Below are 17,485 nucleotides of genomic sequence, written 5' to 3' on the forward strand. Positions count from 1 at the left end.
CAATCAACTTATCTTATAAAAAATTTGATGATGAAGAAAACAATAAAAAATAAATAGATTAATGTAATATAGAGAGTAAGGTTCTACATTAGATTAGTATAGAAAGGATTTGCACGCTATCTAATATATGATAGCAGCCAAGAAATTGAGTGATTCCTTCTTTCTTCCAACTTTGAAAGTACCTCTCATTGATTCCTCCTAAATTGCATTGATTTATCTTAAAGATTTCATTTCAATTGGAATTTGGTTATTCACCATGTACGAGGATCCCCGCTAAGCATCCATGGCTGAATGGTTAAAGCGCCCAACTCATAATTGGCGAATTCGTAGGTTCAATTCCTACTGGATGCACGCCAATGGGACCCTTGTAGCACAAGAGAATTCTTTAAACTGAAGAATCTTTTGGTTCTTCAAAGAGTGTCCATGTGAACTCTCAATTAGTTTGCGCATCATATTAGAATCGGGATGGCCCAATCGGTCATGCCAAATAATAAAATTATTTGAGTTAGTAAACTTTTGGTTTACTATGGCATGTGTTTCAACCATGCTAATACTTGTGAAGTATAAGCCGGATGAAAGAGCGGGTAACTTTTCAAGTATAAACTCTTTGCCCGACATCATTGTAGTAATGTAAAGATATTCATTATTTTCATTATTTGTAGTCTCAATATGATAACCATTTTGACGAATATCTTTGAAACTTAAAAAGTTTTTTTGAGACTTACTACAATATAATGTTTCATTAATTGTTAAATTTGTTCCCCCAATAAGTATAACTTTAGCTTTTCCGGATCCTTCAATTAATTTTGTACTACCAGATATTGTATTAATATTAGCTTCTTTCATAATCAAATAAGAAAAATATTTCTTATCTCTTAATATGTGTTGTAGCACTATCAATAAGACACATACCATTATAATTGATTTTGGATCCAATTGATGACTGGAGAATTTCCATATTCTTCATAAATGAAAAGAGATACATTATAAGAATGTGAAATACTAACAACATAAGAATTTTAAGAAATTGAACTGCTTTAATAAACATTTTACAAAGTACATCATAATATTAAACATAAAAAACAGTAACTATTTTATAAGATTTATTCCCTGTCAGATGATCAATTCCTCAATCAATACTCATAAAGTCTTCAGCATCCAAATGAGTAATATTTGAAAGATCTGCGAAATCATCATCTTTATAAGTAATAATTGCCATAATATTTTCATGTTTATTTGAGGGGGTTGCTTCATCATCATTATTTCGAAAACTCAAGTTTGCCTCCACATTATTATCTCTATTTTTTAAGAGGCTTGATAAAGTTTTACAAAATGATCGGGCGTACGACATTCACGTGCCTAATGACCCTTCATACCACACCGGTGATAAATATTGGATTTACTTCTGGAAAAATTATTTTGAGGACCTTTATTGTTCTCATTTTTATTTGCAACATGATGACGATAATTGATTCGTCCTCTCCCACGTCCACGTCCACGGCCGTGATAATTATTTTATCTCGATTCAGACTGATTATGTGTTGTTACAACATTCGCTTCAGGGAATGGAGCAGATCCAGTGAAACGGGCTTTATAATTTTTCATCAACAAAGTATTATTTTGCTCAGCCATAAATAAGCATGTAATTAATTCAGAATACTTCTTAAATTCTTTTTCACGATATTGTTGTTGTAACAACACATTTAAAGCGTGAAAAGTGGAAAAAAATTTCTCAAGTAAGTCATCATCAGTGATAGAATCTCCACATAATTTTAACATGGAACTTACCTTGTAGATCGCAGAATTATACTCTGTCACAGTTTTAAAGTCTTGAAATCGAAGGTGAATCCAATCATATCGGGCTTTTGGTAACACCATAAGTTTTAGGTGGTGATATCGATCCTTCAAATTAGTCCATAATTCAAGACGTTTTTTCACTGTTAAATATTCAATTTTTAGTCCTTCATGAATATAATGACGGAAAAAAATCATTGTTTTTGCTTTATCTTAGCTTGATACGTTATTATCTTATTTAATAGTATCACATAGACCCTTAGCGTAAAGGTGAATTTCAGTATCAAAGATCCATGATAAATAATCTTTTTTCAGAAATGTCAAGTTTTGATAAATTTGACATGATAAAAATTGATATAGAAATTAATTTTAGAAATAAAAAAGACAACTAAAATAAAATTTCTTTAGTAAATATACCTAATATAGAAGATAATTTATCTGAATAAAATTAGAGCTTTGTGCTGATAACGTGTTATAAAAATAAACTAAATTAGCAAAATGAGGCAAAGAGAATAAAAGAGGAAAAAAAGAACAGAAGAGAGAAAGTAATATTTTGTGCATGCAATTTTTATTCAATGCCAAAGTGTGGCATTTATAGAGAAGAAAAAAGGAGGCAGACAAATAGTAGTGGACAATTTGCCTACTTTTAGTGGCCCCCACATATCATGTTTAGTTGTTGATTGATTATAGATAACAGGTATATACGAGTGTCTAGTTCGCGCACTAGTCATGGCCTACAGGGTTGGATCGTGACAAAAGTGGTATCAGAGCTTGTCTTATGCTTCATTCTCTTTTTTCGACATAATAACAGCAAATATAGGCTCCGACATAAACATAAGAGTTGTAGGTACGTGTATTAGCTTTCCAAAACTTATTTATTTTCTAAAATCAAAGGTCTACATAATGAGATATTCAAGAATTACTACAAGCTACGCAATTCCAAAAACGGATTTAACACTTACAATCTCCCTACACCTTATTCCTCCAAATTCAAGACCAACAACTCATCCACAGCATCAAATATACATAATCATTAAGCTAATTCCATCTATTTAATCCACTCAAAATAACCCCTTAACCCATAAATCTCAACAAATCACCAAACGAGTTTATAACGCTATTTCCTCCTTTCAAATATGTTAAAACTCTAAATAAACTTATTAATAATGGAAAAAAAGACTTTAATATTACATCAAGTGTGTAACAACCAAATTAAATCTTCTCCTTATTGGCTTATATTTAGCTCAAATTGAAGGCAACGTGATGTACAACACTTTTCTCTTCATGGTACTCGGATTTTGGTCGGATTTGGTTTTTCCCTCTAAGATCTTCCTCTCACTCTCTCTTTGTGTGTGGAAATTTCTGTATATGTTCTTATTTGAGAATGAAGACGAAAGCTTAAAACATCCCTTAATGATGTGGGTATTGGGCCAGACCCGAGTTGGAATCGGGTTGGGCCGAATTCACTATTCAGCTTGATCCTTCTGTCTTAAAATATCCATATCTCCTTATTTAGACATCACCTATAGACCCACGACCTATGATTGAAAAGATATTTCAATTTTTTACAACTTTTATTTTGAGAGTTTTCCCAAATTACCAAGTTATAAAGGGGTTATGGCCTCTCGAAGTCAGTTTACCCGAAAACGTGACTTTAAGAAAAAAATATTTTATGGCTTCTACTTTGATTTGGCTCAAGGGTCCTTTTTGAGATGTATTTTACTTCATATAAATTATTCATACTCATCCCATTTTAAAATTCAAAATTAAAAGTCCTTGAATTTATATCTGTTAGCTCACGAATAGTCCAAGATGCATAAATACAAAATATAACATTCATCCCCTCTTTAAAACATTCGTCTTCGAATGTTAAACCCGCCTCATAAAATCTTATAAGGAATTTGAGGGAATAAGGTGCATGGACATTGTAAGTGTTCAAATTCGTTTTTGGAATTGCATTACTTATAGTAATTCTTGAATATCTCATTGTGTAAATTTTTGATTTTAGAAAATAAATATATTTTGGAAAGCTAATATACGTACCTACAACTCTTATGTTTATGTCGGGGCCTATATTTGTTATTATTATGTCGAAAAAAGAGGGTGAAGCATAAGACAAGCTCTGATACCACTTTTGTTACGATCCAACCCCGTGGCCATGAGTAGTGCCCGAACTAGACAATGTCTGTTATCTATAATCGATCAACAACTAAACATGAATATGACATCTTATTTATCTATAATTAAATCTCATAATTTAATTATAGATAAATTAAAAGTCCTTTAATTTATATTCGTTAGCTCACGAATAGTCCAAAATGTAAAAATACGGAATATAGCATAAATTGTCATGAATTGATCTACAAATTTTGGGTAAAAAAAATTGGTCAGGCATATTCCAAAAAATTCATAAATTAATACCTCCAAAAAGTTTAAATAATCACAAATCTTGTTTTGTAACTCCAAAACTCCAAAAATATGGAGTCGGTCCTGTAGAGGCAAAAAGTATTATTCACTGAGTCATGATAAACTAATTATGAAATTTCTATTTTGCTTGTGCAATCCCATAATTCTATGAATATATCGTGGATAGTGTTGAAGATACATATACTGCTCCTCTGGATACTTATAAAGGGTCCTATAAAGGTTTCAGAAAAAAAACTGACCGAACGTCATATCACCAAAATATCAATGGTCTAACAAATACGAAAAATGAGAAATTTGCTTAATTCCGCTTGTCCCGTTCCTAAATGCTTTGAATATGCCGTGGATTATGCTGAGGCTACACGTACAGCTCCCCCGAGGACCTAGGGAGGGTCCTATAAAGCTTTCAAATTTTTTTTGACTAAAATTTATATCACCAAAATATTCATGTGCTAACTTATACCAAAAATGAGAAAATCGCATAATTCCGCTTGTGCGGTCTCTAAATGCTAAGAATATATCGTGTACTTACTCGGGCTACACATACTGCTCCCCTGGGTACTTGCTGAGGGTCCCATAAAATTTTCAAAATAAAATTGACCAAAAGTCATATCATTAAAATATTCATTGGCTAACACATACGAAAAATGAAAAAATCATCTAATTCGGCTTGTGATACCCCTAAATGCTATAAATATGTCGTGGATCAAGCCAATGCTATACATACTGTTCCCTCGGATACTTACAGAGGATCCCATAAAGGTTTTAAAAAAATTGATCGAAAATCATTTCGCAAAAATATTCATGGGCTAACACACATGAAAAATGAAAAAATCATCTAATTCGGCTTGTGATACCCCTAAATGCTATAAATATGTCATGGATCAAGCCCATGCTATACATACTGTTCCCTCGGGTACTTACAGAGGATCCCATAAAGGTTTTAAAAAAATTGATCGAAAATTATTTCGCAAAAATATTCATGGGCTAACACACATGAAAAATTAAAAAATCGCCTAATTCCGCTTATGCAATACATAAATGCTATGAATATGTCACAGATTGTGTCGATGCTACACGTCTTCTCCCCCGATACTTACAAGGGTTCGCATGAAGGTTTGAGAAAAAGATTGATCAAAAGTCATATCACCAAAATATTTATAGGCGTTACACATGAAAAATGAGAAAATTGCCTAAAATCAATTGCACAACCCTAAATGCTATGAATATATAGTGGATCGTGCTGAGGCGACACGTCATACTCCCCCGAATACTTACAGAGGGTCCCATAAAGATTTCAGAAAAAAATTGATCAAAAATCATATCACCATAATATTCATGGGCTAATAGACACGAAGAATGAGAAAATTCCTAATTCTACTTGTGAGGCCCAAAAATGATACAAATATGTCGTGGATATTGTCGAGACTAAACGTACTTCTCCCCCAGATACTTTTAGAGGATCCCATAAATGTTTTAGAAAAAATTGACCGAAAGTTATATGACCAAAATATTCATGGGCTAACACAAAAAATGAGAAAATCGCTTAATTTCACTCGTGCCACACCTAAATGCTATAAATATGCCGCGGATGTTACCGAGATTACACGTACTTCTCCCCCATGTACTTGCAGAGGGTTCTATAAAGGTGTCGGAAAAAATTAATCGAAAATTGTATCACCAAAATTTCATGGGCTAACTCACACAAAAATGAGAAAAATTGCCCAATTCCGTTTCAATTTTTTTTTGACTAGAATCAAGTTCACCAAAATATTCATGGGCTAACACACACGACAAATTAAAAAATCACCTAATTTTGCTTGTGCGACCCCTAAATGTTATGAATGCACCCTAGATTAGGTTAAGGCTACACGTACTAATCCCCCGGATACTTACGGAGGGTTCCATAAGGGTTTCGAAAAAATTTGAACGAAAGTTAGTTCACCAAAATATTAATAAGTTAATAAACACGAAACATGAGAAAATCGCCTAATTTCGCTTGTAGAGTTCCTAAAAACTAATCCCTCCATTTTAAAAAGAATGACCTGGTTTGATTTGACACGGAATTTAAGAAAATAAAGAAGACTTTTTAATCTTATGGTCTTAAATAAAAGTTATGTCAAATATACAATAATGCTTTTTAATCTTGTGGCCTGAAACGTGCCATGTGGAAAGGTGTTACCAAAACAAATGGGTCATTCTTTTTTTAAACAGACAAAAAAGGAAAGAAGGTCATTTTTTTAAACGGAAAGAGTATGAATGCTCCGTAGATCGTGCTAAGGCTACACGTATTGATCCTTCGGATACTTACGGAGGGTCCTATAATGGTTTCGGAAAAAAAATTGAGCGGAAGCCAGTTCACCAAATATTATTTGGCTAAAACATTAGAAAAATGAGAAAAATTACCTAATTCCTCTTGTGCGACCCTTAAATGCTATGAATGTACCATAGATCATGCCTAGGCTACATGTACTCATCCCCAAGTACTTACAGAGGGTCTAATAAAGGTTTCGAATTTTTTTTGACTAGAATCCAGTTCTTCAAAATATTCATGGATTAACATATATTAAAAATAAGAAAATCTCTTAATTCCGCTTGTGTGGACCTATATACTATGAAAGCATCATGAATCGTATCGAGGCTACACGTACTGATCTCCGAGAACGTATGAAGCGTCCCATAAGGGTGTCGAAAAAAATTAACTGAAAATCAGTTCACCAGAATATTCATAGCTAACACATACGACAAATTGAGAAAATCGACTAATTCTGCTTGTGCGACTCCTAAATGCTTTGAATGCACCGTGGATCGTGTCAAGGCTACACATACTGATCCCTCGTATACTTACGAAGGGTTCTATAAGGGTTTCGAAAAAATTTAACTAGAAGACATTTCACAAAAAATATTCATGAGCTAATAAACACGAAAAATGATAAAATAACTTAGTTCCGCTTGTACGACCCCTAAATGCAATAAATGCGCCGTGGATCGTGTCAAGGCTACACTTACTAATCTCCCGAGTATATATAAGGATGTTACCATAAATATTTCATAAAAAATTGAAATAAAGTCAATTCACCAAAATATTCATGGGCTAACGCACACGAAAAATGAAAAAATCGTATAATTCCGCTTGTCCTGCTCCAAAATGATATGAATGCGTTGTGGATTGTGTTGATGTAACACGTATTGATCCCCCAGTTATTTACAGAGAGTCTCATAATGATTTCAGAAAAAAATTAATCGAAAGCCGGTTCACTAAAATATTTATGGGCTAACATGCACGAAAAATGAAAAAATTGTCTAATTTCACTTGTGCGACCCTTAATTGCTATGAATGCTCTGTGGATTGTGTCGAAGCTACACAAACTGATCCCCCATATACCATAAAATTAATCGGCTAACACGCACGAAAAATTAGAAAATCGCATAATTCTACTTGTGAGTCTCGTAAATGCTATGAATGCGTCGTGGATCTTGCCGAGATTACACGTATTGATCTTTGAGTACTTACAAAGGGTCTCATAAGTGTTTCGTAAAATTTTTTGACCAGAAGTCAGTTCACCAAAATATTCATGGGTTAAAACAAATGAAAATTAAGAAAACGCCTAATTCCACTTGTGCAGCCCATAAATGCTATGAGTGTGCCGTGGATCGTGTCGAGGCTACACATATTGATCCCCAAATATTTTTGGAGGGTCCCATAAATATTTCGATAAAAAAGTCATTGAAAAACAGTTCACCAAAATATTCATGGACGAACATATACGAAAAATAAGAAAATCGCCTAATTCAGTTTGTGCAACCCTTTAATATTATGAATGCGTAATAGATCGTGTCGAAACTACATTTACTGATCCCCTGGTTACTTACGGAGGATCCCATAAGAGTTTCAAAAAAAACATGACCGAAAGAAGTTCACCAAAATATTCATTGGCTAACACATACGAAAAATGAAAAAATCACCTAATTCCTCTTATGAAGCCCCTAAATGCTATGAATGTATCGTGAATAGTGTCAAGGCTACACGTACTTATCCCTGGATACTTAAGAGGATCCCATAAGGGTTTCAGAAAAAATTGATTGAAAGCCAGTTCAACAAAATATTCATAGACTAACACACACGAAAAATGATAAAATTCATTAATTCCACTTCTACGGACTCTAAATGCAATGTGCCATGGATCATTCTATGGCTACACGTACTTATACCCTGTATACTAACGGAGGGTCCCATAAGAGTTTCGGAGAAAATTAACCGAAAGTGAGTTCACCAAAATATTTATGGACTAACACAAATAAAAAATGAAAAAATCACGTAACTCCGCTTGTGCGACCCTAAATGCTATAAATGCACTGTGGATTGTGTCGAGGCTACACGTATTGATCCCCTGGTACTTATAGAAGGTTCTATAAGGGTTTCAAAAATAAATTAACTGTAAGCAAGTTCACCAAAATATTCATGAGCTTACATACACAAAAAATGAGAAAATCGCCTAATTCCCCTTGTAAAGCCCCTAAGTTTTATGAATGCATCCTGGATCGTGATGAAACTATACGTACTGATCCCCCAGATACTTATGAAGGTTCTCATAAGGGTTTTGAAAAAAATTAACTGGACGCCAGTTCACTATAATATTAATGGGCTAACACAAAAAAATGAAAAAAAACGCCTAATTCTACTTATGAGGCCCTAAATGTTATTAATGCACAATGGATCGTGTCGATACTATACATACTAATCTGCCGGGTATTTACAGAGGGTCCCATAAGGATTTTAATAAAAAAAAATTAGCAGAAGCTAGTTCACCAAAATATTCATGGCTAACACATACGAAAAAATGAGAAAATCGTCTAATTGAGCTTGTGCGGCCCCTAAATGTTGTGAATGCGCTGTGAATCGTATCGAGGCTACACGTACTAATCCCCGGGTACTTACGGGGGTCCCATAAGAATTTCGAAAAAAATTAACCCGAAACCAGTTCACCAAAATATTTATGGGCTCACACATATAAAAAATAAGAAAATCGTTTAATTCCGCTTGTGTGATCCTTAAATGCTATGCATGCGTCGTGGATCGTACGGAGCGCCTACACGTACTGATCCCCGGATACTTACGGGGGGTCCCATAAAAGTTTCAAAAAAAATTGATCGAAAACCAGTTCACCAAAATATTAATGAGCTAACACACAAAAAATAAGAAAATCATCTAATTCTGCTTGTGCGGGCCCCTAAATTCTATGTATACGCCGTGGATCGTGTCGATACTTCACGTATTGATCCCCAGAGTACTTACGGAGAGTTTCATAATTATTTCGAATTTTTTTTTATCGAAAGCCAGTTGTTCAAAATATTCATTGGCTAATATAAATAAAGAATGAGAAAATTACCTAATTCCGCTTGTGCTGCCCCTAAATGCAATGAATGCGCCTTGTATCGTGCACATGTTATACGTATTGATCCCCCAGATACTTACGGAGGGTCCCGTAAGGCTTTCGAAAAAAATAACGAAAAGTTAGTTTACCAAAAATTCATGGGCTAACTAACATACGAAAAATGAGAAAAATCGTCTGATCCCGCTTGTTCAATTTCTTTGCAAAACCTTTACAGGACCCTTAGTTATAACCTGGGAGGTAGTTACATATAGTTTCACCATGATCCACGTCATTACCTAGTGAATGATATTCATAGCTTCTATAATATTCACGCCACATTCTTTAGCTTTTAGGGGTCACAAAATAGGAATTCAATTTTTTTTTCATTTTTACATGTGCAGAGCCTTTGAATATTTTGTGAATATTACTGTCCAAAATGTTTTGATTCCTACTTTTGTAGGACCATATGTAATTACCTAGTGAATGATATTCATAACTTTTATAAGATCCACATAACTTTTTTAGCATTTAGTGATCACGAAGAAAGGATTTTTCTCAGTATTACTGTCTTGATGCTCATACAGTTGTGAACTTTGGAAAGCGAACAGTGCTGCAACATAGGGTGATTACTTGTTTTGGGGAATTGGAGATATGTGACAGGAGTAGTCTAACTTGTTCCTTCAAGGTGATAATAGACTAAAAATAGGCTAAAATTGCCGTCATCTGTGTCACTCACCAAGATGCCATGGACCAGTTGCATATCAACTATGATCTTGAGCATGCAGGCCTCTTAGAGGAAAATGCAACCCCCAAAGCGTCAGAAAATGACATTTGTCACGATAAGAAGTGATCGCCGGATCTTTTCTGAAGAAATATATGTCTGATCAATCAAAATGTATCAATTCACACACAAAAAAACTTCAATAATCATGAAAACTATTGCTCCAAATAAAATATTATTTAATTCTTTGCTAGCACAAAGAACATAGAAGTTCTCATATTCCTTGGTTGATGTATATATATAGAAAGGTGGCTTGCAAGATATAATTGGAAAGTAGAATCGAGCATATTGTGTCCTGAAAAAAAGAGAGCACAGATGTTCAACGCTCTCCTTTGAACACAACACATATCAAAACAGCACTTAAAAACATGCATAAACTCAACGACAATAAGCACACTTAACATATGTAAAAGAGCATCCAATGGCACAAACAATCCAAACTGATATAGTCTACTGCACAAGTCTAAAATCTGTAGCCAATGCCAAATAAGTTCTACTCAAGAGTTTAGAACACCAAAGAGTCGTACAAATAGGTAGAGATCCATATTACAAGCATTCATCTACTAAAGATATAGAGCTCAATATCATAGAGACACATCACATTATGGATCACGGCGAGTAGGGAGCACCACCAGGGCTCCTGCTACGGCTCCTGCTGTGACCCCTAACTGGAGAACGCTCCCTCCTAACTGGACTTCTGCTGCGGCTCCTTGGACTGTCATTATAGGGTGAGCACTCTCTAACTGGAGTTTGGCTGCAACTCCTTGACCCATTATTTGGCGGAGGAGAAAGGTCACCTGCAGGAGATCGTGAATATGACCTCTCACGACTGTATCTTTTCTCTTCAGGTGAGACTGACCTGCAAAGTGAGAGGTAATTAATAATCAAGTGAAAGCTAGATGGGAGAGAGGAGATTAGCAGAAAAGCAGACGAACCAAATTCAAAATGGAACAGTATGGTTTCAAAAGGAACAAACCCCAAGTTTCAATTGGTCTAGAGTGAAAATACTCCTGCTGTCCAAATTAAGCCTTCATTTCAGCTCAAAAAAATTGTCCAATTATTCCTCCTTCAATATACAACAAAAGATCTTGATCCATCCTGCCCCTCATTCTTCGAGAGCGAGGAATCCTTTTCAAGTTTGAATTTGTTCCTCTGGAGTCTGAGTACTTGTGCTTCATAATTTACTTAATATGAATATTCACTCTTTTTTTTCTCATTCCTCAAGTCCCATAGGTTTTATCCGGTATAACTTGACAAAATTAAACACTACTGGCTAAACCTTGTAGGACAAAGGACATGTCAATTTCTAAAATGTCTGATTAACCTCCTAGGACCAAACTTGGTTCAAAATATAATTTTTCACAAGCAAACAAATGGATAATACACATACAACAGGCAGCATGCTTTATCAGTTAAATGAATCAGAAGATGTGCGCAATAAAACAAAAAATTGAACTTAATACCAAAGATAGTGTCTGATATATGCCTGACTGGTTGTTGGAAGTGCATCATTATAACAACCTTGAGCACCTTCAATAAACAAAGAACAAATAATACCTCGAGTAATGCCTTCTCTTGGGAGAGTAGTCACGGTGTGATCCTGATCTTGCATACCGTGAAGGAGGAGATCGGGAATATCGAGGGGGAGTACGTCTCCGATCATAGCTGCGGCTACTCCTATAACTGGCAAGAAAATCAAATTAAATAATATCCAAGTACAAAATAATCAGCCAATCATTTAAAAAGTCAGATCTACTGTCATTCTACTTTGGTTTTAAAATGCAGGAGTTTTAACTGGAATGAACAAAATATAAGAGAGACGAGCGAAGGGGCAGATACTTTTATAGCAACAAGTAGACTACCATGTTTTACTTTCAAATATCAAAGCCAAAGTAGATTACTGGAAAGAAAGACACAGTAAACAAATGATGCAAGCATATGAAATACGATGTAAGGAAATGAAATACAAAGTATTACCTTCCACTACGTTCCCTAGATCTCATTTCAGTAGGTTTTTTCCTATTTTCCTCGGCAAAAACCACAGTCAGTTGCCGACCTTGGAAACCTTGTCCATCCATCTGATACTTGGCTTCTGCAGCATCAGCAGGATCCACAAACTGGACAAATCCAAAGCCTCGTGGTTCACTGTGAGGACGAGGTGGTAACACAAGAATAGGTTTAGAACAATAGAGATCATATAAACAATATGGTGTTCGGCAGGCAATCAGAATATAAGACCCCCTAGCTACAGTACTCTGAGGGGAGTTTAAAAGTAAGACCCAATCTGAATGTAAGGCCAACAAGGTCTAAAGACTCAAATTTTTCAAGCACTAGCAATCTTACACCAAACTCCCGAAAGGACTGACCAAGAACAATTGGGAAATTGAGATTCTAAGAGAGACACATTGAGGAAAGCAAAGAAGAGTTTCAAAAACAGTACAAATTCAAATAATCCCACCAAAATATAACGTCTTCATAAGCACATAAGCAAGCACATGGCTGCTGACCTTGAATGTATCAGTTTAAAGATGACTTGAAATTCTTCAAGACTTGAAATCTTGAAATCTTCACATTGTATTCAAATCCAAATTCCTTCAAATCTTCACTACCATTAACATCACCTTCAACTCTTACTACTTGATTGATGTCAAGAACTCTTAATACTTCAATGTGTCAACAGAATGCTTACAATTTGATTGAAGTCTTCAAGACTCTTAAGTTTCGCTGCTAAATTTCACAATTTAATAAAAGCACAGCCCAGTTTGTAACAACAAAAAGAATTAACCAACAATTTTTCTAAAAAAAAAACTTATTTTTTTTTATAGCATCAGCAGCAAAACAAAATTTAGGCAAAACCTTTAAGAGGGGGAAAGTACCAAACAGTGTGTGCTAGAGGAAACAAAATATTCAATATTAATTTTTTGGCAGAACGGAGCTTGACTGTAAATATAGAATATCTGGTCACAGAGAGAGGTCATCTGCTCTCCGCTCTGTTTTTTTTCTTCCTTTTGAGACCAGAAGAATTGAGCAGATGAATAATCACATGCAAAACAAGCTCACCCAGTGTAGTAGTCCCTTGGCAAGTAAATATCCTTCACAGGGCCAAATTGCCCGAACGGCCTTCTGAGGTCTTCTGGCCTGCATGCAAGCAGTAAACTGTGGGATACCAATTTACCAAAGTACAAGTCTACATGTAATGTAATACAACAAAGGGAAGAAACAGAATTATATTTATTGAATCTTAACAACATGAATTTTTAACAACTGTCTCTGCCTATACCAAAGATTTGTCATTTTAGCTTGCTTCACTAAGGACATAGGCTCAAGATAAGAATCATCTGAGTATTTTCTATAACGCCAATATATTTATGTGAGCCATGACAGGCAAAAAATCACTAAAAACTGATATAGCAATTCGGTAATGGACTGGAAAAACGAAGACATGGAATATTTCAAGTCTAACATATTATATGTTTGAGAGGGCACTCATCAGTGCATACCGACAATCATGGCGAAGATTTCGAACTAAAAGACTAGTCGGAGCATCTCGACTATGACCACCATATCGACCCCTGGGACTGGGGCTCCTTCCTCTCCTGCCATAACCTCTTGGTGGTGACGGGCTATAACTTCTCCTCCTCATTCTTACAGAATGAATATAATCTATCAACAGTACAGAAAAGAGTGAGGAAACTCTTGTACAAGCATAAAAGTCATTAGATAAAACCGCTGAGGATGCAAAAGAATGATGATAACAAAAGAGCCTTATTTTTAAGTCAGCTTATAAGTTGAAAACTAATTATAAGTTCAAAAAAAATAGGTGTAGGTCAATTTTATTTTTTTGACTTATAAGCTGTTTTCTACTTATAAACTGCTTAAAATAAGTTCATCCAAATAAATCCAACTATTTATTGGAGCTTATTTTAAGCACAAAATGACTTTAAGTTGGCCAACCAATCACTAAAAAACTGAAAACAGCTTATAAGCAACTTATAAGCTAATCCAAACAGCCTCATGCTACTTGAAAAGACAAGTCATGTCTACTCAGATTATTCAAATAAGAGAAGGTACAGTAAATATTCCCCAACTACTCTCATCCTTGCTATAGCTTAGTTTAATTATTTAACTAAACATGAGATTGCACCATAAAAAAAGTCTCTTTCAAGGCCAACAACAAAACGAAGGGGAAAAGGCCCAATATTTGCTATCAGATGTGAAGAAACCCAGGCAAATAACTACTCAAGTTAAGAGCTGAGATATTATGATGTCAAGACAAAAAAAGGAACAAAATTAGAGTGGACAGAAAGAGAATGATCAGCTAGAGCTAATACATGATAAAATGCCATCATATCAGCAATCACTAGTATGAAATTCATCATATCATTCTCAATCGACAATTATATTAAACTACTTCCTGTTAGAGAAGTGTGTCAAACACGCAAAAAAAAGTGCCTTTAGAAATACTTCATATGAGGAGTATAAAATGTCAAAAGGTAAAACGAACACACTACAGTGCATATTATAAATTTTGTGTGTGTGTCTTGTGTAAGCCAGAGATCAACTGGTCATTGCTGCATGTAAATCAAATGCAATAACAAGTCTACTCAACACACAGGAAACAAATTTAAGGCACACAATAGAGAATGATCAGCTAGAGCTAATACATGATAATATGCCATCATATCAGCTATCAAACTTGTATAAGTCTCATCATCTCATTCTCCACAATGATGGTTGGTTCAGAATGTGAGACATAAATACGACTGAAAAGGTATCAGATACTCAAAGAGTACATAGATCAAGCAGTACATTTCAAATACCAAAATAAAAATATAAACCAGATATTAATAAACAATCTGAACAAAATTTAATTCAAGAAGAACGATCAGCCAGTACGAATACACGATGAATGGTATCATACAACAGTCATGACAGTATAATATTCATCATCTCGTTCTCTTGAGTATCAAGAAAAAAGAATGATTTTTAATAACAAATAACAGGAAGTTCAAGGAGTGCACTAACAGATTCTGGTTCAGTTTGAAACTAAAACATATGTATAAGTGCAAAGAAGACTAAAAAATGTTGTCAAATCATATGTATAAGTGCAAAGAAGACTAAAAAATGTTGTCAAATACCTATAAAGTAAAATTAAGGACAGTTGACCGGGACTCGGGTTTTTCTAGCGAAATATAAAACCCAAAATAAACAATCTTGGTGGATGCTGCAGAAGTAATCAGACAGTACGAATACAAAACAAGTTGCTGTCATTTCAGCATTCCAAGTTATAATGATCATCACATACTTCTTTAACGCCCATAAAAAAATTAAATGGCATCATCACCTCATAAAAGGTGTGCTTTGAGCAAAATAAAGATTTAAACAAAAAATTGAAAAACCAAATAAAGCATAATATAGTTTTAAAGAAAATCAATGTGCATGTGGATTCCATATGTTGTCTTTCACAAAATTAAAGAAACACAAAAAAGCTGATGCAAGTTTTTTGCAAATATATCTAAAATGTATACACACAAATAACTAGTTCAGGCAAGTATATCTAAATTCCCAATGATCAATATCAAATAGACTCATCATGCAGGACCATTTAAAGCTAATACAATCAACAAAAAGGAAAATAAGGTAAGATTCAGCACTTCCCCATTAGAATAACAGCATAAAACTCACTTTCAACTACTTCAACCCTAAAAATCAATTTCAATGATCTACAACACCACAAAGCAATTAAACAACAGAAAAGACCAGAAAGCTAAAAATTTGAAAGCATAGAGCGTTTAGCACCTAACCACACTCTACACTATGGACTCAATCTATACAAACAACCCACCAAAAATACATACGCTTTCAACCAATCAAGATTTTAACAAATGCCCGAGTCCCCAAACAAAACTTAGAACTAAAAATCCCAAAAAGAACACAGTAGAAATAGGTGATTAGTTTATTTCAGTTCACAAGATCTTCCAACAAAAAACCAAACTTGCAACAACACAAAAGCTTATTAACAACTGTAAAACATACCCACATGACAAACAATCATTATAAGCAAAACCCAAACTTCCAACCAATCAAGATATTAACACATACCCATATCATCAAACAAAACTTTGAACTAAAACCCCAAATAGAACCAAGTATAGAAATAGATGATTATTCCATTTCAGTTCATAAGACCTCCAAACAAAAAACTAACTTGCAACAACCTTAAAGCTATTTAACAATTTTACACATACCCATATTACAAAGAATCATTATAAGCAAAACCCAAATAGAACAAGTATACAAGATGATTAGTCAATTTCAATTCACAAGATCTTCCCAAAAAACCCTAACTTGCAACAACCCAAAAGCTAACTAACAATAACCAATTAGTCCATTTCAGTTTACAAGATCTTCCAACAAAAAAACCCACTTGCAACAATCCAAAGCTAATGAAAAATTCAAACACATACCCACATAATAAACAATCATTATAAGCAAAACCCCAAATAGAAAAAGCATAGAAATAGGTGATTAGTCCATTTCAGCTCACAAGATCTTCCAACAAAAACCCCAACTTGCAATAATCAAAAAGCTAATTAACAATTCTAACACATACCCACATTACAAACAATCATTATAGGCAAAACCCACAAGGACAAGAGAGAGAATATGCTAAATAAATAATTAAAACCTTAGAACGACAAGATTTACAGAAACCACGATAGATTTCAACAAAAACGAACTAGAAGAATCAATAGATATGAGATTTGAGGGGATTTTCTTATACCTAGAAAGAAAGAACAAGCTGAATTAAAGTATAGATTCACAAATTGAGTGACGGCGGATAGAGAAAAGTTTGCACCTTATTAGGGCAAACGCAGATTCTTTCTGGTAGAATTGAAGGGAAAAAGGAGGGTTATATAAAGTTGTCTAGTTTTCCATTCATGGTCTTCAATTTGGGTGAAAATCATTTTTGTACCCAAAAAGTTTGATTATGTTTAAATTCACCCCCTCCCCCACCCCCACTCCCCTATACAAAATGCTTTTGCACCGTTGTTACATATCGTTTTATAATGTATTGTTACTGATAGTTACGAGTAAGCAAAATCTAGCA

The 17,485-nt window shown here is 34.4% G+C and overlaps 1 protein-coding gene and 3 non-coding genes across 5 annotated transcripts; 1 reads left to right on the plus strand and 3 right to left on the minus strand.

The window, feature by feature from the left end:
- The first annotated feature begins 277 nt into the window (after nt 1–277).
- Nucleotides 278–351, plus strand: TRNAM-CAU (transfer RNA methionine (anticodon CAU)). Its single transcript has one exon. It is a non-coding gene; the product is annotated as a tRNA-Met (tRNA).
- Nucleotides 352–10,754: 10,403 nt separating this feature from the next.
- LOC129887838 (serine/arginine-rich SC35-like splicing factor SCL33) lies at nt 10,755–17,276 on the minus strand. 2 transcript variants are annotated; one of them, XM_055963068.1, is made up of 6 exons: nt 17,159–17,276; nt 13,875–14,037; nt 13,435–13,512; nt 12,352–12,519; nt 11,932–12,057; nt 10,755–11,233 (listed from the first exon to the last, which is right to left on the minus strand). In XM_055963068.1, the coding sequence occupies exons 2-6, from the start codon at nt 14,015–14,017 to the stop codon at nt 10,984–10,986; spliced, it is 765 nt and encodes a 254-aa protein (XP_055819043.1). In that variant the 5' UTR covers nt 14,018–14,037; nt 17,159–17,276; the 3' UTR covers nt 10,755–10,983. The 2 variants fall into 2 exon arrangements, with proteins under 2 accessions (XP_055819043.1, XP_055819044.1); XM_055963069.1 differs by having other exon boundaries at nt 17,234–17,255.
- LOC129888153 (small nucleolar RNA Z102/R77) lies at nt 14,683–14,760 on the minus strand. The gene has a single exon (XR_008766578.1). It is a non-coding gene; the product is annotated as a small nucleolar RNA Z102/R77 (small nucleolar RNA).
- Nucleotides 15,016–15,095, minus strand: LOC129888154 (small nucleolar RNA Z102/R77). The gene has a single exon (XR_008766580.1). It is a non-coding gene; the product is annotated as a small nucleolar RNA Z102/R77 (small nucleolar RNA).
- Nucleotides 17,277–17,485: the final 209 nt, after the last annotated feature.

The sequence above is a fragment of the Solanum dulcamara genome, chromosome 4 (assembly GCF_947179165.1).
Source record: "Solanum dulcamara chromosome 4, daSolDulc1.2, whole genome shotgun sequence".
Taxonomy (NCBI): Eukaryota; Viridiplantae; Streptophyta; class Magnoliopsida; order Solanales; family Solanaceae; genus Solanum; species Solanum dulcamara.

What these genes read in the sequence shown, in the direction of transcription:
- LOC129887838 (XM_055963068.1), bottom strand. Translation starts at nt 14,017, where the DNA reads ATGAGGAGGAGAAGTTATAGCCCGTCACCACCAAGAGGTTATGGCAGG. An exon ending in TCTAGGGAACGTAGTGGAAG is followed by an intron (nt 12,058 to 12,351) that starts GTAATACTTTGT and finishes TTTTCTTGCCAG; the next exon opens with TTATAGGAGTAGCCGCAGCT. An exon ending in AAGAGAAGGCATTACTCGAG is followed by an intron (nt 11,234 to 11,931) that starts GTATTATTTGTT and finishes CTCACTTTGCAG; the next exon opens with GTCAGTCTCACCTGAAGAGA.